Source organism: Rhipicephalus microplus, chromosome 1, assembly GCF_043290135.1.
Source record: "Rhipicephalus microplus isolate Deutch F79 chromosome 1, USDA_Rmic, whole genome shotgun sequence".
Classification (NCBI taxonomy): domain Eukaryota; kingdom Metazoa; phylum Arthropoda; class Arachnida; order Ixodida; family Ixodidae; genus Rhipicephalus; species Rhipicephalus microplus.
Window position 1 is genome coordinate 243,689,739 of NC_134700.1, and position 25,248 is coordinate 243,714,986.

At 43.0% G+C, this 25,248-nt stretch overlaps 1 protein-coding gene across 4 annotated transcripts in view; it reads left to right on the forward strand.

Moving 5' to 3' along the window:
• The first annotated feature begins 17 nt into the window (after positions 1 to 17).
• The window catches only part of LOC119185037 (uncharacterized), a 147,711-nt gene continuing 122,480 nt past the window's right edge, over positions 18 to 25,248 (forward strand). Inside the window, exons 1-4 of one of the 4 annotated variants that reach the window (XM_075891913.1) lie at positions 18 to 65; positions 8,552 to 8,589; positions 8,652 to 8,686; positions 24,682 to 24,806. In XM_075891913.1, coding sequence (XP_075748028.1) covers positions 33 to 65; positions 8,552 to 8,589; positions 8,652 to 8,686; positions 24,682 to 24,806 — 231 coding nt within the window. In that variant the 5' untranslated portion in view covers positions 18 to 32. Of the gene's footprint in view, positions 66 to 990; positions 1,401 to 8,551; positions 8,590 to 8,651; positions 8,687 to 24,681; positions 24,807 to 25,248 lie in introns of those variants that run through there. The other 3 variants (XM_075891926.1, XM_075891907.1, XM_037434166.2) reach the window with 3 other exon arrangements.

A 25,248-nucleotide genomic window follows, 5' to 3' on the forward strand; every position in this document is an offset into this window, starting at 1 on the left:
TTAACCCTGCTACCAGTTTGTTTCGGTCACGGATGGTTTCGGCTAGTCGGTGTTCTGTGGTTTCGGTACGTTCGGCCAGTTGCGGGCGGCTCTCGTTAGGGCAAGGTTCTGTTTGGCCAAGGAGGAAGGAAAGAAAAGAGAGAAATTTCAGTTGGTCAGCGCGATTCGAAATGAAGTCGCACACCAGCACCGGCAAGGTTCTGTTTGGCCTGTATAAGTTCGTTGCCAGACTTTGGGGTGGTTGTTGCCACACTGCTACCAAATTTAGCGAAGAAATTTGCTCCTTTAGTAGTTGCTTCTTCTTGAGGGTGTCGTCCGAGGTGCATTTCGCGATTGCGTGAGCTACGTTGGCCGTTTTAATTAACAAAATGAACGTTCCAGAAGTCGGGGCGCGTTTTCTTGCTGTGTGCGCTGTCGTGCAATTAAGAGATCGTCTCTCAGAGTTGGGGAATCAACGATGCGTCATTCGCCATGCATTTCGCGAGTGCGATGAACTTATTCGCGAGTGTGTGTGCGACGTAATTAACGCAATGAACCGCGCGTTACAGAAGTCGAAGCGCGTTCTCTTGCTGTGTGCGCAGCTGTGCAATTAAGAGATCGCGTCTCAGTATTAGAGACAACGGGGCGTCGCGGTCGAACGTCCCGTCGGTCGACGCGGCATGATCAGCTGTGGGGGAAAAAAAAAGAAGGGGGGAGAGCAGCGCGCCCCGTCGTCCCTAATACTGAGACGCGATCTCTTAATTGCACAGCTACGCACACAGCAAGAAAACGCGCCCCGACTTCTGTAACGCGCGCTTCATTGCTTTAACTACGTCGCACACACACACAGGCGGACAAGTTCATCTCATTCGCGAAATGAACGGCGGACGACGCGTCGTTGATTCTCTAATTCTAGGGCACGATCTCTTATACCTGTGTCACACGGGCGCGCAAAAAGTCTTTTAAGTAAGCGGTCTTTTTCCTTTTAAGTGCCCGTGACAGCGCACACAGCAAGAGAACGCGTCCCAACGTCTGCAAGGCGCGGTTCATTCCGTTGACTACAAAATGCACCGCGGACGACAGCAAATCCTCACGAAGAAGCCACAACTACAGGGGCAAATTTTTTCTGCCAAATTTGGTGGCAGTTTGGCAACACTGATTCTTCAAGTCTGACAACAGTTTATGCAACGCCAAACCGTTTTGTAGCCAAACAGAACCTCGTTAGCCACTGTTATGCCGGCACCATACCATTGTTTTAGCGCGCATATTTGTCGTTTGACGCCATTTTCACGATCGAGGTTTAGGGTCGAGTGCAGAGAATTATAAGAAGCCCACGAGTTTAAAAGTTTTGTAAGGTTGCTGTTTAGTTAACAATGGAAGCATGGCAGGATTGTTGCGAGTGTTGCGACAAGTGGACCAAGGTAAGTACTCCTCCCGCTAGAAGCGTCTCTAACTCTTGCAGTCACGGCGTGTACAAATGTACTACACGCTAACTTCAATGGCCCGTCACGCACCACGTGTTTCATTTAGTGGCTTGAAACTTAGCGCGCACATTCGTGCAGGCCTCCCGAGTTGTCAAGTAGCGATCATTTAACTTTTTAATGCTGTGTGTTGCTGCGGCGGATCACTTTGCTGGATACACTAGCATCTTCGACGTGACGCGTTCCAGGAGCAACGTAAAAAGTATTTTTCTTCAACCGAAGCACGTACAATCAAATAACAAACTGTGCATGTGTTTCGGGTCTAACGGTGTATAATTTTTATGCAAGTACTGAAGCTGACTGGTGTCCGAATAATTAATTACGCTGGAAGCGTCTGTACACACCGACTGAACGGGTTAGCCCTTTCAGTACACGCCAACTTCAATGGCCTGTCACGCACCGCGTGTTTCATCAAGTGGCTTGAAATTTAGCGTGCGCATTCGTGCAGCTATCCCGAGTGTGCAAGTAGTGATCATTTAACTTTATAATGCTGCGTGTTGCTGCAGAGGATCACTTTGCTAGATACACCACCATGTTCGACGTGACTCGTTCCAGGACCAACGTGAAAAGTATTGCTTTCCTTCGCCCGAAACACGTACAACAACAAAAACGCCAGGCCTGCGCGTAAGGCGAATAATAGTCACAGCGAAACCAGAAGACAGTCTTTCAGAGTCTTTTCTGAACACTCATTGGGTAACTACTGCAAGCACACTTGCCTGAAACCCACTACGGCACTATTAATAAACTTTTTTATTAGTAGGCCGGCATTCACTATGCTATTTTTCGTCTTCCACTAAACAATTGCAAGGAATTTGTGTGAATTGTTCATGCAGTGGCTGACGAAAATGAGGAATCTTGCCTGAAGTTGGTTGGCGCCATAGTTAATATCTGAATACGACTGCTACTCATTGGATAAATATTGTTACGTGAAGGAGACTGACTCAGAGGGGTAGTCACCGATGTATTTACAGACGGTTAGGCGAGCAGCGCCAGCCACACAGATTAGCTCGTGCCAGTCTATCTGCTTCGTCTTCTTCAGCTCCATGCACTGGCACGTAGCATGACCCCCGGCGGCGGAGGCACCGTCCCGGTGCTTTAAAGGTCGTTATCTGACGCATTATTGTAGGGCTTGATCCGCGAGACGTGTACGATATCACTGGGCCGCATAGTAGATGATGATGGGCAGATGGGGCTGATCTCGTAGGTGACAGGTGTTACTTGACGCAATATACGATAGGGTCCCGTGTAATGAGACAGAAGTTTTTCGGATAGGCCCAGCCGACGATGAGGGGACCAGAGTAAAACGAGGGTACCGGGAGCGAAATGTACGTCTCTATGTTCCGCATCGTACCGACGGCATTGGTCGGTTTGCGACGCCATCAGCCGAGCGCGAGCGAGCTGACGGGCATGATCGGCTCGCGCAATCGCGTCGCGGGCATACTCGCTGGTGGACGAGGTGTGAGCTGAGATGACTGTGTCCAGTGGTAAAGTCGGCTCTCTTCCGTACAATAAGTAGAACGGCGAAAAGCCCGCTGTGTCGTGACGGGATGAATTATACGCGAAAGTTGCGTAGGGTAAGGCAAGGTCCCAGTCTCGGTGGTCGGGCGACACGTACATAGCGAGCATATTTGTTAAAGTGCGGTTAAATCGTTCCGTAAGGCCGTTTGTTTGAGGGTGGTAAGCGGTTGTCAGTGTGTGTTGCGTCGAACAAGAACGCAGAATGTCGGCGATGACTTGGGATAAAAATGTACGGCCACGGTCTGTGAGAAGCTGTCTCGGCGCACCGTGAATCAATATAACGTCCCGTAACAAGAAGTCAGCGACGTCGGTTGCACAGCTGGTCGGTAGAGCTCGCGTAATAGCGTAGCGTGTAGCGTAGTCTGTGATAACGGCTATCCATTTGTTTCCCAATGTTGATGTGGGAAAAGGACCAAGCAGGTCTAACCCAACACGGTAAAATGGTTCCGCGGGTATGTCAATTGGTTGAAGATGGCCAGCGGGTAGCAGCGATGGTGTCTTACGACGTTGGCATAGGTCACATGTGGCGACGTATCGGCGTACCGAACGAGCAAGGCCTGGCCAGAAAAAACGGCGCCGGACGCGCTCGTACGTGCGGGATACGCCAAGGTGTCCAGCCGTGGGAGCGTCGTGAAGTTCGGTGAGAACACAGCGGCGCAAATGCTTAGGCACAACAATGAGAAGGTCGGGCCCGTCTAGTCGGAAATTGCGACGGTATAGCACACCCTTTTGAATGACAAAGTAGCGGACGGAAGCATCATTTGTGGAGGATTCCATACGGCTGATGATGTCAAGCAGCTCTGGATCACGCTTCTGTTCTTCCCCAATATTAAGGAAGTCGGACACTGACAAGATAGAGTTCTCCGTGGGCTCGTCAGTGTCCTCAGGATCGTCGACAGGGTACCGGGAGAGGCAATCGGCATCACGGTGTAGGTGGCCAGATTTGTAGACCACCGAATAGGAAAACTCTTGCAGGCGCAAAGCCCAGCGACCAAGGCGGCCTGATGGATCTTTCAGAGAGTTCAGCCAGCAGAGTGCGTGGTGGTCGGTAACTACCGAAAATGGACGTCCGTACAGATAAGGTCGAAATTTCGCTACCGCCCATACAAGAGCCAAGCACTCACGCTCTGTTATCGAATAGTTACGTTCAGGGGCGGATAGGAGGCGGCTGGCATATGCAATAACGCAATCATGGCCATGTTGTTTCTGAGCCAGCACTGCACCAATGCCATGCCCACTTGCATCTGTACGGATTTCCGTAGGGGCAGCAGGGTTGAAGTGTGCCAGAATCGGAGGTGTAGTGAGAAGAGCGACGAGAGTCGAGAACGCAGAAGCCTCTTCGGAGCCCCATGAAAACGGGACTTCTTTCTTGAGGAGCTGCGTAAGTGGCCTCGCTATGTGCGCAAAATTTTTCACGAAGCGTCGGAAGTAGGAGCATAGTCCGATAAAGCTGCGTACATCCTTCGCAGATCGTGGTACAGGAAAGTTTTTGACGGCGCTGATTTTTGCCGGGTCTGGTTGTACACCGTTGGCGTCTACTAAATGGCCAAGCACTGTGATTTGATGGCGTCCAAAGTGACATTTGGACGAGTTCAGCTGCAGGCCAGCGCGATGGAAGATTCCCAGGATGGCTGAGAGGCGCTCTATGTGAGTTTCAAACGTTGGTGAAAAGACGATGATGTCGTCCAAGTAGCACAAACATGTGGACCATTTGAATCCTCTGAGCAGGGAGTCCATCATTCGTTCGAAAGTGGCTGGAGCGTTACAAAGGCCGAAGGGCATGACCTTGAACTGATATAGGCCATCGGGGGTGATGAATGCCGTCTTTTCACGGTCCATTTCATCTACCTCTATCTGCCAGTAGCCGGAACGAAGGTCTATGGAGGAAAAATAGTGGGACCCATAGAGGTAATCAAGCGCATCATCTATTCGTGGCAGAGGGTAGACGTCTTTTTTGGTAATTTTGTTTAGGTGTCGATAATCCACACAGAAACGCCATGCACCGTCTTTCTTGCGGACTAGCACTACAGGAGAAGCCCAAGGACTGCAAGATGGCTCAATGATGTCCTTGGCGAGCATTTTGTCGACCTCACTTTGGATGATGTGACGCTCGGCCGCCGACACCCGATATGGGCGCCTATGAATAGGATGCTCATTACCAGTGTTTATGCGGTGGCTCATACCGGTAGCTTTCCCCAACGGACGGCCGCTGATGTCAAATACGTCGATGTAGGACAGCAGAACCCGGTGGAGCTCATCAGTCTGCTGCGGTGTTAAGTTGGAAGCGATCATCGAAGTAATAGCGCTGTCGGAGCAAGTGGCAGACTGATGTTGAGCGAGATTTCGCACATCTAAGATGCCGCTGGAATAGACAGTGGTGTGCAACACGGCACTTGGAAGTTACTTTTACAAGATTGCGTTGCAGAATTCCGCAACTGAATTATTATTTGCATAAAGTTGGTCTAAAGGCATCACTTTTATGTTAGACTTGCGAAGAAATGGAAACGATAGATCACTTCTTTTCATTCTGTCGCCGATATTCTCATCAGCGGAAAAGATACCTGGTAGCTCCACTTGAAAAATTGGGATTAGAAATAAATGTGGTAGTAATTTTGTCGTTTGGGAGCATTAAATTCGGTTATAGCCACAGGGACGTCTGCTCTGCGGTATTTGAATACATAATTGAAACAAAGCGATTGCCATGTTGATCTGCCTATATATATATATATATATATATATATATATATATATATATATATCATTTTAGACCCACCATTACCTCTCTCTGAGCATCTGATAGCCTGCATCGCTCCCTGCTCAGATATACTTCTTTTTTCGATTTTCGGCTTTTCTTTCTATTTTTTTTTTTCAGCCCAAAATTACGTTTTGTTTGAAAAACCATTAGCCTTTTAGTTAAGATCCTGCCGCCCGTTCTTGGCCGATCCCCCTTTGTGGGTGTGCGCCAGAGTATCAAGGATCATCATCTGAACAAAAACAAGCTTTTGTAATGGGTTGGAGCATTGGACGACCCACTCGTTACGCTATTCACATTGTGGGATGACTGCTTGTTCTTTTGCTGTTTTAAAACACTTAAGTCGTATTAACGCAATTGCTTTCCCAACATCAAGCCTGCCTAAGGCAAGTTTGCCAACAAGTCCGAAACACTGGCGTGGCTCAGTGGTAAAATACTGGGCTGGCACCCAGCTGACCGGGGTCCGTGCACCACTGTGTCATTGGGGCTAGGTTTTTTTTCTAATTTCCTGCAATGTGGTTACGGACACCGGCGGTGCGTGGCCCGATTTGTGAACTCGTAACACCTTTCCCTGTAAAACAAACTGTGCATGTATTTTGGGTCTAATAGTGGATTATTTTTATGCAAGTACTGAAGCTGACTAGTGTCAGAATAATTAACTAGTTACTCTGAAAGCATCTCTAACAAAAGCGGTGAATGCATTACATTTATTTTAGTTTCTAGTGAAGTGATATTAGCGAAAAGAAAACAAAAACAAAATGCGAGCTATTTCTGGAAGTATTACATTAACTGCCGGCTTCTTGGCCCGTCTCCCTTAGTGGGGGAGTGCCAAAACATAGGAACAAACAACTGCATCTGGTGTGCCGAGCAAAGTTAAGCACTGCGCAGAATGTTTTTTGACAGACAAACGACTGGTTTATCTGACACATCGTGGCAAGCGTTGCGACACGTTGTGCGTGTCGTGTAGACTACGCACAGCGACGATAGAATCGCGCCTCATGCATGGCTTGCCGCTTTATTGCATTCGCAGTCCCTAGACGCCCGTCCTAGAGAAACGGGGGACGACGTTTTTATCCTATCAGTATTGCTAGTAGCCACTATGGCGAGTGTGGAACAGTCTTTCTTTGCCTGTTGGTGTTGGTAGCAAGTGATCTTATTAAGAGCTGGCTGCTGACCAATAATCACTTGCATACTAGCTAAATGCGTCAAGGGAGGGTTTCGTTCTGGCCGACTTGATGCCTTCAGGTAGTGTGAGAGATATATAGGTGGGGGGGTTGCTGTCAGCCAACAGTGTTGTGTAGTGTGAAAATTCTCTGCGTAAAGTCTGTGCAAAAAACTGTGTTGGTGCAAAAAAATTTTTTTTTACAGAGGTTAGTAACATTCATATTCAAAAGTATTAGAAATATATTTGATTAAATGTGCACTTGCTTCCACTTATTTGACTTTGCCTCAAAGTTGAAGAATGTTAGGTTCTTACACTTCTACTCATCCAAATCTAAAGCAAGCTTGAGGATTAGTGGTGAACTTATTGAACAGTGTAGGCTGGTAATGTGATTGGTTGATCTGGAGTGGAGCTCTCTCACCAACAGGTGTGTCTGTGTTGTCTTACTCGATGTTAACTCCTGGTAATAGTCTACACACACACTGTTGCTTTTCGCTTAACATTACAAGCAGTGCATGCTCGATGCAGAGTGCACATTGCTAATGCTAAGTCCTCACCCTTGCCGGCTTACACTGTTCTACAGCTATCTATTATGTTTCTTTATGGCAAACACCAGAGGTGTCAAACTCGCATCAGCTAGTGGGCTGCTCCACGAAATTTTGACTTGGAAGGGACTGGGCAATGGTAAAAATTGAAGCCATAGGTTTGATGGGAGCAGACTAAATGTCATTTAATGCTGTAATTAAAGAAAAATGCTTTTTCATATCCCATTTATAGATCATCTCGGGAGGGGATTTGGTATCGGGATTTCAGATGCCATTTATGAAATAATGGAGATTTTGTTCTATGGTTATTTTTTAACTCAAGGGGAACCCATTATGTGCGTAAAGAAAGTGAAAAAGAAGTGCTTGAGACCATTCTCACCTGGTTAGCTTACCCAAACACAATAGTTATCACAATAGGCGAATGCCGTTTGTTAACGTCATAAACATTTTGTTCCTAGTGAGGTCGTGGGCCGCTATTGAAACGTCTGTGGGCCACATGTGGCCTGACCGTGTTTAAGACCCCTCGCATACACTATGGCAAGCAGGGGATGAAATGCTTGAAAAACCTTCAGCACTGAATGTTTCGATGAACATGCATCCAAATATTTTGCTTTGCTGTCTGCATTTCAACGATATCTCGCATTCATTTCCCTGTGGTTGATTGAATCCTTGATAAGGAAATGTGTGAGCTTATCTTCGTAGGGTTAATGATGGTTTGTGTACTTACTGTGTCTAGCTGGAAAAGTGAAACATCCAAAGCCTGGATAAAGGCTGATCTTGGAGTCAGGTTGTAAACATGGCCATGTTGAAAGGTGTATTTAGCAGCTGGCTTTGATGTTGAGTGATGATACTGTGTTCTGTTGCTGCAAACCATATAGTAAAACTTAATTTTTTGTGTCATTGTAGCCAGAGCATTGGCTGTTGCATGATGGGTCATCTTGAGGCATGGTTGTCACTAATATATATTAAACTTTAGCAATGCTGCCTCCTTGAGGAATTTTCTTTGCTGCAACCTTATTGTAAACCACTGTTTTTGACATTGCCGGAATTGCCAAGAGTCCTTGAAAAATATGCATAATGTTTAACTGTTTACCTTTTTCTATTCCCACAACAGAAATACAAAGCATTTAAAGCGAAGCTCATCGAAGGGAGGTAAGTGTAAAAATGAATTTTGGTTGTTGTGGAAGCCTAACACCATTTTTTTATTCTTGCAGCCGCCAGATCGTGCGGGCCCAGCAGATTGAGGAAGGTATAATGTTTCTACAGTACTTTGGGAGTGGATGAAGGGCTCGTTTCTTTGTGAGAGACTACATAATGAATCCTGCTGACAGTGAAGCCAAGGAAGGCAGATGGGATTTTATTACAGTGAATCTACATATGGCTGAGGATCTGTGTATTTTTACTGCACGTCAACAATGTGCCACTCGGATAGGGTAAACCCCACTGCTCTCTGCACGTACGCTTCAATTGAACAAGTGAATGTGCGGGCCGCAAACACCACTTGATGGAGCTCTGCAACACTTTTCCACCATGGTTAGAAAATGGGGCCAATCGGTAGTCAAGGCTCCTGAGAACATGCGAGCCCAGGATGCGACCTGCATTTTACAATTAATTCTCGGTCAGCTAGAAATTGTTCCCTCTTCTATCAACAAATGATACTGTAAATCGTAATGACTGCATCATGAATTCAAAGTCCACAGCTGTTGGCTTACTTGAGCAGTGCAAGCAGCTCAAGTCACCATGGCTGCAGCAGGATGCTGCCACGGGCCTTTGTGCAATGCGCGGAATTGCACTGAAAGCCATGTATTAGAAAAAAAGAAGAAAATGCTCGAGGTCATGATGCGTGCTGACAAGTAGACGCATCTTCCTGTTGCCCCCCCCCCCCTCAGCTTTCAATGTGCTGACTGGTACTAAAGGAGAGAGGATGTGCTTAAAGCATGGGGCAAAACTTTCTAACTCCGCTTGCACTCGACGGATACTCAAAATTTTTACGGCAGTCCATTTGTGAGGCACTAAGCTCTTTCACTGAAGTCATTCGAGTATTACATGGGAAAGAGTTGCTGGGCCACTTTAAGATCTTGCACAACACCCAAAGCTCAAGTGGTATGGCAGACAAAATAACGGATGTCATAAGACAGAGAATGCGGAAATAAGACGCAAGCAGTATGCGGCTCAAATGAAAAACTTAAATGGAGCACATGCTATGTTCAAAGGGAACTTTCTGGACAGACATTTAAGAGTTAGTTACAAGGTTTGTGATTGGCTATCATTGGAAATTCTGTGACCTCTATGTCATGCTAAATAAGTTTACAGATCATCCAACTTTACGGGTAGAGTGACTCACTATTTGGTATTGTTTTTAACTTTAGCATAGGAAATATGGTGAAAAAGAAATAAATTTAGTTAACAAAAAGAAACGATGTCAGTTGGCACCAAGCCTAGCACATATAACGCTTCAGGCACTGTACCTGTCGAGCAATCGCTCACTTTTTTAATTTAATGGGTATTTACGTGCGTGTATTTCGTAGCGGATTAGCCACTGCCATTATAGTCATGACGGCAAATGGGAAACAGCTCATGTAGCATGTGAGCTTTTGTAGGAGCTGACAACTTGCCAGTAATTTCTTGGATTTAGGTTTAGACCTTGCTGACAGCCTTTGTTTTTTTGTTCACTTTGATTCCTTTCTATTTATGTCATTAGTACTACTTCATAGTAAAAAACTACGAATAATATCCCTCACGTCTTCCTTGGTGGCATTGTTTGTTGGCTTCACTAAGATGTGTTCAGCAATATTTTATGGCTTCCTGTGGGTGGCTCCTCCTGTGTGTGGCAGCTGTTCAATATGGGCAAGACAGTCCAGCATCTCTTTGAAAGAGAGACAAAATGTTTTATTTACAACAGAAAAATACCCTTATACAATACCGAAATTAGAGAGTTCCTGGTTAGCCAGTAAAGAGGCAAAATGCAAACTAGCTTTACTGCCACAATCGATAACCTATTCTAAAACTCATCACTGTCATGGTGTTCTTCCATGACTGAATCTGGACCTCGTGTTAAATCAGAAAAAAAAAAAACAAACAAAAAACAAAAAAAAAACAAAGAAAGAACATGGAGCTAGTGATCCTTAATAATTTCTACTGTTACTTTAGCAACCACTAATCTTTTGTAGAAGCTGTCATAGTCTCTATAGCCATAATATTACCTAGATCCCGACTGGCATGAACAAATACAATAAACACTCGTACAGTAAAATTTTCAAGTTGAAACAAAGAGAAAAAATTGTTGCATAAGATAATGGCAAATTTATCGTGAGATGACAAAAGAAAATTACAATCTTGCTACAAGGATTAAGGAATAAATGTGGTAGCAGCGTATTGAAATTTATTTAGCATCCTATTATGAAGTAACTCAACAAAACGCTGGGGTAAGGAAGCACAACTCCACGGCAGGTGAAGTGACCTGCGTGCTCGCTATTGCTTCATCGTGAACTGTGTGGCGAGAGGACAGAATGTACAAAGGTAGGAGCTATCTTCACTGTTCCCACCGGAGCAACCCATGATGATAAATGGCCTGTGCGCTTTCTCACCTCTTGAGCTACAACCTGTGGCTGTGCTCTTTTATACTCAGACATAGCATATCTTCATGCTGAAACTCACATTGATGGGGAGGGCAAAAATGTGTTCGATACAGAGCACATTTTTCACGTCGGTGAGCATTCAGTTGATGTCTAGCACTCGTCCTGTTTACACGTCTCTTTTGTGTCTGTTCCGTTGCACTTGCTAAGATGCACAAGCAAAAAAAGTGCCTGTATTGTTCGTGTAATATTTTATGCAGTAAAACACAGCATGTGGTGGCATTGGAGCCGACGTTTGAGCTTAAACATCTTCTAACCTTACGCAGTAAGTCTTTGCATTCAGAGCAAGCTAGGTTCGTCATAAAGGCTCCTTGGTTGTGGTTTTTGCTACGTGAATGAGAGAACCAAATAATCACACAGGGGCCAAAGGCATTGTTTCTACATGCTTGGCATATGAATGGTTGGCCAGCAGCTGTGCTAGGCTTTAAACACGCGGTAATTTAGTGTTCAGAAGGTGCAATATTTCATGTTGAAAATTGCCATAATGTGAAGTTATTGTGCAAAGTTTCATGTAGCTGCTTTTACAAATTTTGGTGATCTGTGGCATCACGACGACGTCGCAGATTATGGGTGGTGTCATCTATATTTCTCGCACCCTTCACGTTAACACCGCAGCCTCAACAGATGTTGGGAAGTGTTGCCTAATCTTGCAGATTCTGGCAAGGCCCTTTGACTCCTGCAACGTTCATGAAAGACTTTCGTCTTGAAATTGTATGCACCCGCTTGTAATGCACAAATGCAACAGCTTGTAATTCAGTGCTAGTAATGGAAGTCGGAGATACAGTCACTAAACAGGACGCTAGTAAATTATCTCAGGAGACGAAAAATCTCATGAGACGAAAATTCTCATGAGAGACGACAAACCATGGAAGCCTCAAATGCTATCGAGAAAGATTGAACTAGTGGAGCTTTCGAAGTTAATCAATAGGCGTAAAGTAGCCGGCATTAGAAAATATAGCATAGAAAGAATCGAGCAGGCTGTAAAAAGCAGCAGAAGCCTAAAAACTGCGAAGGCAAACTTGTTCATAGGCAAAAATTACATGTCTGCAGTAAAAGACAAGGAAGGCAATGTCATAACCAATATAGGTTGGATAGTTGAGGTGGTGGAGGAGTTCTACAGAGAGCCGTACTGAAGGCAAAACAACCAGGATGATATCGTACGAAGCAATAGTAGCTCAGAAAATTGGGCATCCTACCAGTAACGACAATGGATAGGGGAGCAACAGCTTTGCCAATTGCGCCAATTCGATACAATTCCCTATTTCTGCATTGAGCTGTGCCAAAACCATGAAATTTGCTGAAATTGCGCTACGGTGCATCAAAATGCCCGGCCAGCCTCAAAATTTTCTCAGTTGCCCTAATTTAAGCGAGAAATAGAAGCCTTGTACGTTACCCGCCTGCAGTTTGAGTCATCGATCAATCCAAGCGCGCAGACTCTAACCTTAAAGGAGCACTGACATCAAATTTACTCATGCTAAGATTTTTGCGTCAGCGAGTAGCTATAGACCCTGTAGCAGTGATTTGCGACCTAAAACGCAACTGACGGATGAATAACTATCACGTTTATTGATTGATACCGCTAGTATCTAGCACTATTCAAAACGGCCAGCAATCCCGCCATTATTAGCGCTGGGAGCACCAGCAGTGGCGCTACGTCGCGGTCACGTCCAGATCACGCCACTGCTGACCACTTCTCCACAGAAAAGAGTGGCGTCAGGCTCAGCAGCACCACAAACATTTTGTCTGCTAGGCGGACACCTTCAGTCATGCCTTGTCACCTGCATTGCTGTCGTCGCCGTACAAAGTGTCGACTTGGGTTGAATACGACAGTATGGAGCTTGGAATCTCCGCGATTCGTGATGTCGCCAATTATTTTTTATTCGATCGACCTTTTGCAGAACAGTGATTCTGATATGGACGCCGTTCAAAGCAGCACTCTAGAGGTGCCCGAGAATGCACGCTTCAGCCATGTTCGCTCGTGTGTCTCAGTTAGTTATATTGGTGTGTTTTGGGGTGCAAAACATTCAGGCATACGCAGACGGGTCAATGCAATATAGCTATCACGAATGAGCATCATCGGCAAACTAGAATAAGTTTCCTGCTTGCTAGGTTCTCTTTTGCGCCTCCAGTTGGCCCCACCTATGCAGCCTCTCGCGTTTAACATGGTATTACCCCTTTTACGTGGCCGCAGAGTCTACAGATGAACTAAAATTCAACGATACCTGCGTGTTACTTGTTAGTGACACTGGACTGGACTTACATGACACTGGACTTAGTTTGGATTTCGCAGTCCTGTCGAACTTCTTCCTAGCTTGCAGTTGGCACAAGGCTCTGCCAGATGGAGCGGAAGTTTGGAAAGCGTTTCATGGCTCTGTCTGTGAGCGAAATGTCTGTAAGGAGTCGGCTCCAAAAAGCGGAGAGGGACAAACTCATGGTGCTGGCGTATTTTAGTGGCAGTGGCCATTACAAGAAAGATTGTTCTTTTTGGTTGTTAAATTTCATCAGATTTAATGATATCTCTCGTAAATAAAAACTCAATTTCGCAGTCCTGTCGAACTTCTTCCTAGCTTGCAGTTGGCACAAGGCTCTGCCAGATAGAGCGGAAGTTTGGCAAGCGTTTCATGGCCCTGTCTGTGAGCGAAATGTCTGTAAGGAGTTGGCTCGAAAAAGCGGAGAGGGACAAACTAATGGCGCTGGCATATTTTAGTGGCAGTGGCCACTACAAGAAAGATTGTTCTCTTTGGTTGTCAAATTTCATCAGATTTAATGATATCTATCATAAATAAGAACTCAATTTTAACTTTAAAACTTGTTTTTCTCAAAACACAAATTTTGCCATTTTTTTCAATGTGCCCCTCCTTTTTCGAGCACTTCTAGTGCTCGGATCTGAATGAAATTTTGCCCAAATATTTTCCAAAGTATGACAAATGCAATCATCTAGCTTAAAATTCAATAATTTATTGCATAATAAAAACATTGTATGTGAACCTTTTTTAGGGTAGGTGAAATATGGACTTTTTACGTCTATTATTTTTCACACCTATTACATATTTTGTATGTGCTTCCTAATTAGTTATTTGCATTCTACACTTTATTTCAAACATTATGAACTATGAATGGTAAAAAATTACGGAAGTTCAGGGATGAAAAGAGGCGGGCAAAAGGGTTAAGGTTATCACTTTGTCATGTTGACGAGCTACAAGTATGCAACTTGTAAGAAAACTAATTATATATTTGAAATCAGCATAAAAAGTTCCATAGACAGCTCAAGTTTTATTGCTCTAGGGTGAATATTAAAAACAAAGTGTCTTCGAGTAGCATCTCCCCTTAAAGGAGCACTGACATCAAATTTACTCGTGTCAAGATTTTTGCGCGAACGAGTAGCTATCGACCCCCTAGTAGTGATTCGCGACCTAAAATGCATCTGAGGTACGAATGAATATCTGTAATATTGATTAATATATCTGCTATCGAACGTGATTTAAAATGGGTCAAAAGCCCACCAAATTTGCTGTCAGCGCTACCTCGAGGCCGCTGTACAGCTGATGCTGCTTTCACAAAAAATGGTGACGTCACACACACTGTCATTTCGTCTGCTCGGAGCACACGTTTCATTTCATTTCATTTATTCCACCTTAAAGGCCCGGAGGCATTACATAAGGGGGGGCGGCGTACAAGGTATGTCGAACAACTCAACAAAACTCGAAGGGTTCCAAAACGTAAACATTCAAAAAAAAAAAAAAAAAAAGGTACAATATGCAAAGTAAAACGCCAATATTACCAAATGCAAATAAAAAAGTAATGGTACAAAGGTAAGCTTCCAGAGAAAAGTGACGACAGTTTATACATTAGTTAAAAAAAAGTATTTAAACATTGGCAGGGAAAACAGCACATTCAGTTAGATTGCGACATGTGACATTTTAGCTTACTGCGGAAAATTTGGCGGTTATTACACGTGACTATATTATCAGGTAGTTTATTCCACAGTGTTATCCCATTGGGAAAGAAGGAAGTAATCATTGCAGAAGTGTGTCCATTTATTGGTGCGATAGGGTGACTGTGGTTTATGCGGGATGAAGTTCTGTGTGATGGTTGAAGGAGGACGTGCCGTGAATGAGGGTGATAATAGAAAGCATGCATCAGACACAATCGAGAAATGATACGACGAGATTCGAGGGACGGCAGTTTCAATGATTCTTTTAGTGCAGTAACGCTGATATCGTTAGAGTATTGGGAGTAAATAAAACGGGCAGCGCGGTTCTGAATCCTTTCTAAATCGTTAGTTAGATATGTTTGTGAGGGTTGCCAAATTGAGCAAGCATATTCTAGTTTCGGTCGGACGTACGTTTCATAAGCTAATTTTTTAATGTCTGGTGAGGCTAATTTTAGGTTGCGGCGCAGGTATCCGAGAGTGCGTGAAGCTTCTGAACAGATTATTTGAATATGGGTTGACCAGGATAGCGACGATGACAGATGCACTCCTAGGTATTTGTATGATAGGGTAGGGCTAATGGGAACAGACTTTATGCTATAGGTAAATTTTTCTGGGCTCTTTTTGCGGGTGAATGACATAATTTTACACTTAGTTAGGTTTAACGGCATTAGTGACTTATCACACCAAGTTACAATTAAATTTAAATCATGTTGAAGTTTAATGCTGTCGTCTGGTGTACAGATTGGAGAGTATAAAACGCAGTCATCGGCAAAAAGTCTTAATTTGGTTAGCACATTGGTGGGTAAGTCATTTATGTATATTAGAAAAAGGAGCGGGGAGAGACAGGCACCTTGGGGGACGCCGGACGTTACGTCGGAAAGAGGTGAGTCGTGGTCATTAGCGCTGGTGAACTGCTTACGGTTTTTTAGAAAATTTTCTATCCAGAAAATTATGTTGGGAGGGATTCCAAGGTTGCATAGTTTAGAGAGTAAGAGGTTATGAGGAACACGGTCGAATGCTTTAGAGAAATCTAAAAATATGGCGTCAGTTTGAAGATTTTCATCCATGAAGTGAAGAATATCATGTGTGAATTCGGCCAGTTGTGTTTCGCATGATAGTTGTTTCCGGAAACCATGTTGGTAATCGAAGAAAAATTTGATGGATTCCAGATATGTCATTAGGTTTGAAGCTATGATATGTTCGAGCATTTTAGATGGGATGCTGGTTAAGGAAATAGGTCGGTAGTTAGCTGGGATTGCGCGGTTGCCTGATTTAAAGATGGGAATAACCTGAGCTTTCTTCCAATCGTCTGGGACGTTTCCTGTTTGTAATGATTGTGTGAAGATTAGGCAAAGTATTTGGCTTGAGACAGAAACGGTATTTTTTAGTAATTTACTGTTAATACTGTCGCAGCCCGCCGAGGATGAAACTTTAAGATTGTTAATGAGTAGGAATATTCCTTCTGGGGTAATTTCAATTTCTGGCAGTCAGTCCAGCTGTGTCTCTGATGATGCAGACTAAAGCCCCTCCATGCGTTTTCCGTTGGCTAGGTTAAGTAGCGCCAACTCGTTCTTCCCCTCTCCTTTAGCCCCAGCCACGAGAAGGGGCCTCGTACTGCCCAGTGAAACCCAAGTCGTTCTCCAACACAAGATTTACCCAGTAGCAGCTCAGCGCAATGTGAAGCGAGCAAAGGTGGCTGTTCTTAGGCGTCCAGTACCTCTGTCCATCGGCGCGTACGAAGTCAACCCACTGGCTGCGTTGAGGTTTGTGGCTTGGAAAGGCATGAAACTCCACGCAATTTCTGCTTTTTCCGCGCCTCGACAAAGTAAGTTCTCACTGCGCAGCGGTTCCCCGACATTATGGCAAGTGTTGTCACTCTGAATGATCGTACTCGCACTCTGGAGCACCTGTCAAATCAGTCTATGCGACACAATAAATTCCACGCATGCTTCCACACAGCAAGGAGAGCCATTAGTGAGGGCATGGCCGGAAGTCGGCTCTAAACACACTCAGATCGTCGACGTCATTGTTACCAGGGTATCGTCACTCGGGATGGTATTTGTGGAATGTATGACACCGAGCACGTAGCACAATTGTCGATGTCGCAGGGCATTCTATTTTCTGTTTTTTCTCCTTAGCTTTTCTACACTGTTTGACATCGAATTAAAATAACTTCCTCTTGACGGATGCCATACAAATTTGGCCAAGAAGACCTATGCATACCAAGCGAATGATGGGCAAATCTCGATCTTGAAATTTGATGTTGGGGCTCCTTTAAACCACGGTAACGTAACCACGCTGACCTTAATCCCATTAGGTGAGGGCACTCGCGAGACGCGATCGACCAGATAAAGTAACAAAGCCGTGTGCCCATCGGTCCGCTAATCTCAACGGGTACCTATCAGTGAGAGACAAAAATGCGTATCCGTAGCCACGAACGCTTTGCGGGAGATATGAACTTCCTGGTCATCTAAAGTGGCTATGGCATGTTAGCAACTAGAGCAGGGAGCGCATACCGCGTTTTCCGCACGTGAACAGAGTCGACGGGTTGCGAACGCCGGCGTTGCCGGCGACGTCGTCATAACAATGGCACATACATTTTTCTATCTAGTTGCGGTAGTTGCGTCGTCCAGGCGATACGGCGATATGTGATGCTAACGCCGGACTGTTGTGCCCTAAACCTAATCCCCATCGAAAAAGAAAGGGGGGTAGCGGTGGTAAACAGTTTATTGGCCTTGTTCTAACCCGTGCAGAACGCTGCTTGAACCACCTTCGCTGTAATACACCGTTTCCTGCGGAAAAGTGTACTATGATTTGGAAGGGGCTGTCAGCGCTACTCACGGAACAGCAAATTTTGTTCAATTACTCATGTGTGTATACTACTGCATAATTGCGAGCACTAGTATAATCGCTGATGTCTGAAAAATTTACTGGCAGTCATTTGGAGCAGTGTATGACACTTCTGCCGCCTTAAAAATAAAAAAAACTGCGCAAGTTTTTTCTTTTCACTGCCCCTACTCCGCAGTTTCACGAATTCCTTGAATTTCAAGGTCACCAGCTTAGCAGATCTACATTTTAATTCATGGATTCTGTCACAGGATTGGACAGACGCAGCAAGTGCTAATGTGGACTTTATCATTGTTTGCTCAGTGTGGTAGCTCAAAATGCTAGTTTTATTGAAACAGCAGTGTTCATGTTTACTGTGCATGATTTAGGTGATCTTAAATGGCTTAACATACTTTTTTTTCTATATGTAAGCCTTCTTTGCTCTAAATTTGGTCTTTTGGGATAAAAAGTAGATGTTTTATGTCCTGTAACCTGCTCCAAATTAGTATTTTTGTGCTCCAAAAGTAAGATTCTGTTGCTTCTAAAATTGCTTCAAATTCTATATCTGCCATTGCATTCCTGCAGGGGAAGTAAGGAAAGCTCTAGAAGGAAGGCAAAGAGCCAAAGCCGCTGGTGAGGATAAGGTTAAAATGAACCTTCTGAAAGATGGCGGATAAATTGTGTTAGAAAAACTGGCCACCTTATATACAAAGGGTCTCTTGACCAAAAGGGGACCAGAATCTGGGAAGAACGCCTACATCACGTTAGTTCATGAAAAAGTAGACATTAAGTCTTTAATTAAAAAAAATAATAGGTAATAGAATTCAGCAAACATTTGAGTTTAATCAACTAAAGGACCAAGCAGGATTTCGTACAGGCTACTCCACAGTGGACCATATTGAGGTTTGAGGTTTATTTATTTTCCTGTACATAACAAAAGACAAAATACCATTAAAGAAAAACATCATTATCACAATATGTAAAATAAGTGAGATCAAAAACACATTTGCAAACATATACATTTCAAAAGCAAATAACAGCATTGAAACTATACAGTTAACAATTAGTACACATAAAGTAATAACTAATTGAAATATTATATTAGACATATTTATTATTATATTAAACATAAGCCATTTAAGATCATTTAAATCATGCACAATAAACATGAACACTGCTGTTTCAATAAAACTAGCATTTTGATCTACCACACTGAGCAAACAATGATAAAGTCACAGTTGATTGTTGTCACAGTTGATTGAAGGTCAAAACAACATTCAAAAAAGGCTTGATGATATCGAGCTGAAATGAAAAACTGTGGAGGAAACTTCTGAGATAATTAAAGGATTCAGCGATAAACTTCGCAGCCTGGAACATATGGTTCAAGACTTGGAACATAAGCTCATTGATTGAGAGGACAGAAGCAGGCGTAAAAACCTTGTCGTGTTCGGCATACCGGAAAAGAATGATGACGCCTCTCACGACCTCATGGATAGCGTAGTCTGCAATGGGTTGAGGCATGCTTTAGACGTGAACGTAAACTCAGTCGAGCGAACTCATAGGCTAGGGCGAAAGCAGCATGGTAAAAATCGGCCAGTGATCGTGAAGTTTTTCGACTACCGGGAAAAAGTTAACGTTCTCAACAGTTGCTTCAAATTAAAAGGGAAGGGAATCTCAGTCTCGGAGGATTTCTCTGCAAGCACTCGGCACGTCAGGAAGTTTCTATGAAACAGCACTTCAGATATTAGGGAATCGGGCACAAAGGTTAAACTTGTACATGACAAAATTAAGATTGACAATCGATTGCTAACATTAGATGAAGTTTAGCGTGGAATGGTCTCTGCGAGCAGACCGCTTACCAGAGCAACTCGCAACGAATGAAACCACAAGAACGGGGGACTTTTTCAATGCCTAAATATTAACGCCCGTAGTATTCTAGCAAAAAACGATGATTTAGACAGTGTTGTGTTAACGTATCACCCTCATCTTTTGATAATTACTGAAACCTGGCTTCACACTGACGTTGGTGACGATGAGATCACGCCCCAGGGTTACCGCATCTATCGCAAAATAGGAGTAGTCGAGGTGGCGGAGTTGCAATCATATTTAAGGAAACCTTACAAGTTGAAAGATTAGCCAATATACCAGATCTTGAATGCGTAATTGTGAAAGTAGACACAGGCGATCTTAAGTTCATAGTCGGCGCTTTTTACCGCCCCCCAGGCACAGACGAAGCATTATTTGATAAGCTTAATGAATTTCTTTGCATGGTCCACAGTTGCTCTAGTAATATAATAGTTGGCGGTGATTTCAACGTTCCTTCAGTTATATGGGATACTGATTTTCCTGTACCGTCTTCAAATGCAGCGAAACGTTTAGTCGATATAGTCATTTTTCATGATTTAACTCAACTAGTTAAGTAACCAACCCGCGTACAGAATGCTACTGCTACAACTCTGGATCTTTTCGTTAGCAACAGCATGCTGTGTCATGTGGCAGACACCAATGTGCTTGATGGAATATCCAGTCACAAATTGGTTTACATGTGCATTAATCTTAATGACGTTCCAAAAGGCAAGAGGGAAGAACGCGTGGTGTCTGTCTTCTCGCGCGCAAAAGACGTAGAAATACTGGACACATTAGACTTACATTTTTCTCCATTCACTTTACTTTCTGAATGTAGTACTTGTACTGTTAACAACCTTTGGTGTTTCTTCAAAAACCTTGTGTTGCAGTGCGTTCGTGACTTTGTGCCAGAAAAAGTGAAAATAATAAAAAATGTTAGCCCATGGATTACTATGCCAGTTGTTCGTTTGGGGCGAAAGGCAAACAGGATAAGAAAACAGCATCGTCAGAACCCCACTCCGTCGACCATGCTTAAAGTCAAAAACGTGCGTAAAGAATTAAAAGACAGTATCAAGGAAGCAAAAGATCAGTACTATAACGTCACTTTAGAAAACTTCTTGCTGTCATTCCCAGCAAAATTCTGGCAGCATTTTGCCCCAAACAAGAAGCGCTTTCATAATATATGTGTAAATGGGACTATCGTAACTAATAAACTATTGCAGAATAATTTAACACGTTTTTTTGTTCGGTGTTTACTGATGACGATGGGAGAAGGCCATGTTCAACAACGCTTCATGATATTCCACCAATAAGCGTCCTTGCAATATCTGAGGAAGGAATCTTGTCTCTGCTTCTTAACATAGATCCCAAAAAGACGCCTGGTATTGATAGCATACCTAACGCGTTCCTTGTGAGGTATGCTGAATGGTGCTCGAAGTTTTTGTGCATCCTTTTTCAGAAGTCACTGTCACAGCACGCGCTTCCAGATGACTGGAAATTCGGAAAAATTATCCCTATACCCAAATCACCTAACACTTCTCTCGTCTCCGCCTATAGACCGATTTTCTTGTTTTGCTCATGTGCGAAGGTATTAGAACATATTATATTCAAGCACCTCTCAGTTTTTCTCGAGGAAAATAATTTAATCAATGACCGACAACACGGCTTTCGAAAAGGATTCTCAACCGTCACACAACTGTTGGAAACCGTTCATGACATTGCAGTGATTCTAGATAGGCAAGGCCAGATTGACATGATTTTCCTAGACTTCGAAAAAGCATTTGATCGCGTGTCGCATCCAAAACTTCTCGCAAAACTCAAATTTATACTAAAAAACCGTACATTAACTTCATGGATTGAGGCCTGCCTTTCTTATCGAAATCAAATAGTTTCTATAGATAACGTCCAGTCTGATTCACGACCGGTGAAATCGGGAATCTCTCAGGGTTCTGTGCTTGGGCCACTTCTTTTTTAAAATTTTATAGACGACATTGCCAATGATATCCCGGTTTCTATTAAGTTATTTGCAGATGATTGCATTCTTTATCAGGAAATACGTAGTGCAGACGACCAGGTTCTTTTAAATGCAGCGTTAACAAAAATATCTTCTTGGTGTGCAGTGTGGCAAATGAAGATTAATGAAAAGAAAACGGTAGCTATGACCGTTACGCGCAAGCGGCTTCCTTTGAAACACTCATATTCCATCAATGGTCAAAAACTATCGTTTGTTAAAACTTATAAATATTTGGGGGTTGTATGAAGTGCAGAATTTAAGTGGAATGAGCACGCTGCCTACATTGAAAAGAAAGCTTTACAGAAACTAGCACTTCTAAGACGGTCTTTGCGCAAATCTACCTCAAAATTAAAATTAATTGCGTATAAAACTTTTATTATCCGCCCGATCCTCGAGTACTCATCTGTGGTTTGGGACCCTCATAGCCAAGTAAATATTAAAACACTTGAAATGATTCAAAGAAAAGCAATCCGATTTGTATATAATCGCTACAGTGCTCTTACGTCGCCCAGTGAACTGTTAAAAAAAGCTGACTTGGAAGCAGGCAAGACGGCAACACGATCGATTAAAGTACATGTTTCTACTTTACCACGACAAGCTACGCATAGACAAGCACGCGTACATAAAAACGGTTCACCGCCGATCAACTCGTTCCAAGCATCCAAAAAAACTGAAGGAATATTCCTGTCAAACAAAAGCCTTTAAAAGCTCATTTTTTTACGCGTACTGTCACTAATTGGAATGCTCTTTCTGCCGATCTGCTGAACTGCGAAACCGCTCAGTCGTTCATGGGAAAACTTAGACCAGCAACCCACTTGACTTTGATCTTTCTTTGCGCTTCACCCTCTATTATTCCACCGCGCATCCTGAACAGGCTTCCAGTTATATTCCACTTCCTATCACTTTTTCATATCAATGCATTGTATTTTTGAAATGTTGCCGATTTTTGAATTGTTATATGATGTTTGTTTCTTAGTTCTGTATGAGCAGATGTTTGTCATCAGTTTTTTTTTTTGGTACGTGTACGCGTAAACCACTACAATTGTGTAAGTACTGGCTTTTTGCTTTGATGCACTAGTTCTTGATGGTGTAGCTCTACGTGACGTGTTTCCTTTCCTGTTGTATCTTCATATTTGTTTCCTTTTTTGTATCACCCACCCCTGCCTAAGGCCTCATGTATGAGGCTGGGAGTACTTCTGAAATAAATAAATAAATATTCAATGCAATTATGAAGGAGAATTTTCTGAATGTATTTTTGGAATTTTTTTTATTTGGGTCAACAAAATTTTCAAGTTTGTTGAGGAGACTGGGTATTTGATAGTTAGTATGTTGCTGACCATAGGTGGTCCTAGTTCTCGGTGTTCTTATGCCAGGTGTACGGAGACAGTACTCAACACACCGAGAAGAATCAAACATGGGGTATAGTTTATTGTTTATGTACAAAAGTAACTTGTTAACTTGTAGTAATATATTTGGTTTGCTTGTAATAAGAAATATTTCCAAAATAACGGAAGTCTGCTAAAATCTTGTGGGTGACCGTAGTACCCGTCGATTAGTTGTACTTTTTTCTGTAACGTGAGTAACGTCCTATAGTTCTGTGCTGTCGTTCCCCAACACAAGACGCAATAACTTAGCCTGGAGTAGAACAGAGTAGAACGCTTTCTTTAGCCAAAAGGGTAATGGTAGAAATAGTCTGTATATAGATCCAATGCTTCTACTTAAGTTTGTTACTAATTTATTTATTTGTTCATTCCAAGAAAGGTCTTCCTGGAACCACACGCCTAAGAATTTTTGTACCCTTACTTGTTCTAAAGGCTGGCTCTCAAAGGAGACATTTATACTAATGTTTCGTGGCTTGTTGATAGGCGCAAACAACACAAATTTAGTTTCACTCGCATTTAGTCGCAACTTCCTAAGTTTAAACCAGCAAGACAACTTATTTAAATATGTGTTCACAGTACTTTGAAGTTCAGGGATTGAGTAACCAGCAAAAAAAAAATAAATATTGGTGTCGTCAGCATACATGATTAATTTAGGAGAACCCGGAATATCACATAAGTCGTTAACATAAACTATAAACAAGAGAGGGCCAAGTATCGATCCTTGCGGTGCACCTGTGTTAACATTGGCACGTGGAGATATCTCTTGATTGATAGCAACATACTGATAGTGCTCTGTTAAGTAATTCCATAGTAATTTATTACCAACCCCACGCACACCGTAGTTATTAAGCTTTTCTAAAAGAACACTATGGTGCAGGGTGTCGAACGCTTTACGAAAATCAACAAAAAGTCTGAGCGTATATAGTTTTTTCTCAAGATTGCTTAGTATCTAATTTTTTATATTAAGTAATGCAAGCTCGCTAGATTTGCATTTTTGAAAGCCAAATTTGGCATCACTTATGACATTGTACTTCGCAAAAAATTTTTGTAATCTAATATTAATAGCACTCTCAAAAACTTTTGACCGAATCGGTAGTACCGATATTGGTCGATAATTTGCAATTTCTCGGTTATTGCCACCCTTTAAAACCGGGCACATGCGAGCTATTTTTAATTCATCAGGAAACATGCCGGTAGCAAAAGTCAAGTTAGTAATATGTGTCACCGCAGGGCATATAACATTGGCGACATATTTTATTGGTATAGGTTTAATGTCATCATAGCCTGCTGCACAACCTGTTGCACAATTCATGCTATCAATCAGATAATATAGAAATGTGCAGAATCTCAATTGATTCAATTGATGTGCAGAATATCAATAAAACATTGTTAGTGTGCATACTGGAGTGGTGCTTCGCTGCATTTTTGTTGTACTGTATGCAGTTCGGAGCACAAATTGCCGACTTTTTTTCTCCAAGCTGATCCAGCAATTTTTGCCTATTGTGTTTCATACCTGCTTTCGAGGCTAAGTGTGCCATGTGAATAACATCTGCACTGTTACAGGAGATTCCCCCACTGAGGTTACTTGAAAGAAGTTTGTTATTGCAGAGAAAAAAGAGCTGAAAAGGAAGCTCAAGGACAAGCACGAGTTGACTCAATCCCTGCTCGATGACTGTAATGGATACAAGGACAAGCTGTTGGCCAAGATGGAAGAGCTGGAATCACTCAAGCAGGTCAGTAGTCCAGGCTTGAAACATATCTTTCTCTGCAAAATACTGCAGCACAAGAAGTTGTGCATGTACGAAACAGCGCCGATATGGATGACCGAACAACTTCCAACAACTTTTATGTGCACATGCACGCACACGCACTGTCCAATTGAGCATAGATATACTTTATCACATTACTGATTATCTGAAAATTGTGATGTAGGTTGCACATCTCTCCCTAAGGTTGGAAATGCATTCAGATTAAGCAGTTACTTGTGTCCTGTGTGCGTTGCTTTTTGTAATGGAAGGAGCGTTTTCTAGATTGTAAAAACAATTCCGATGAGTTCTGTACGGGCTAGCCAGAAAATAGGAGTGTGCATATATTTGGAAAGCTTGAATAATGAATCGGATTGTGTTCTATTCGATATGGTACATAATGATCTGTTTGATGCGATACTCAACTGCT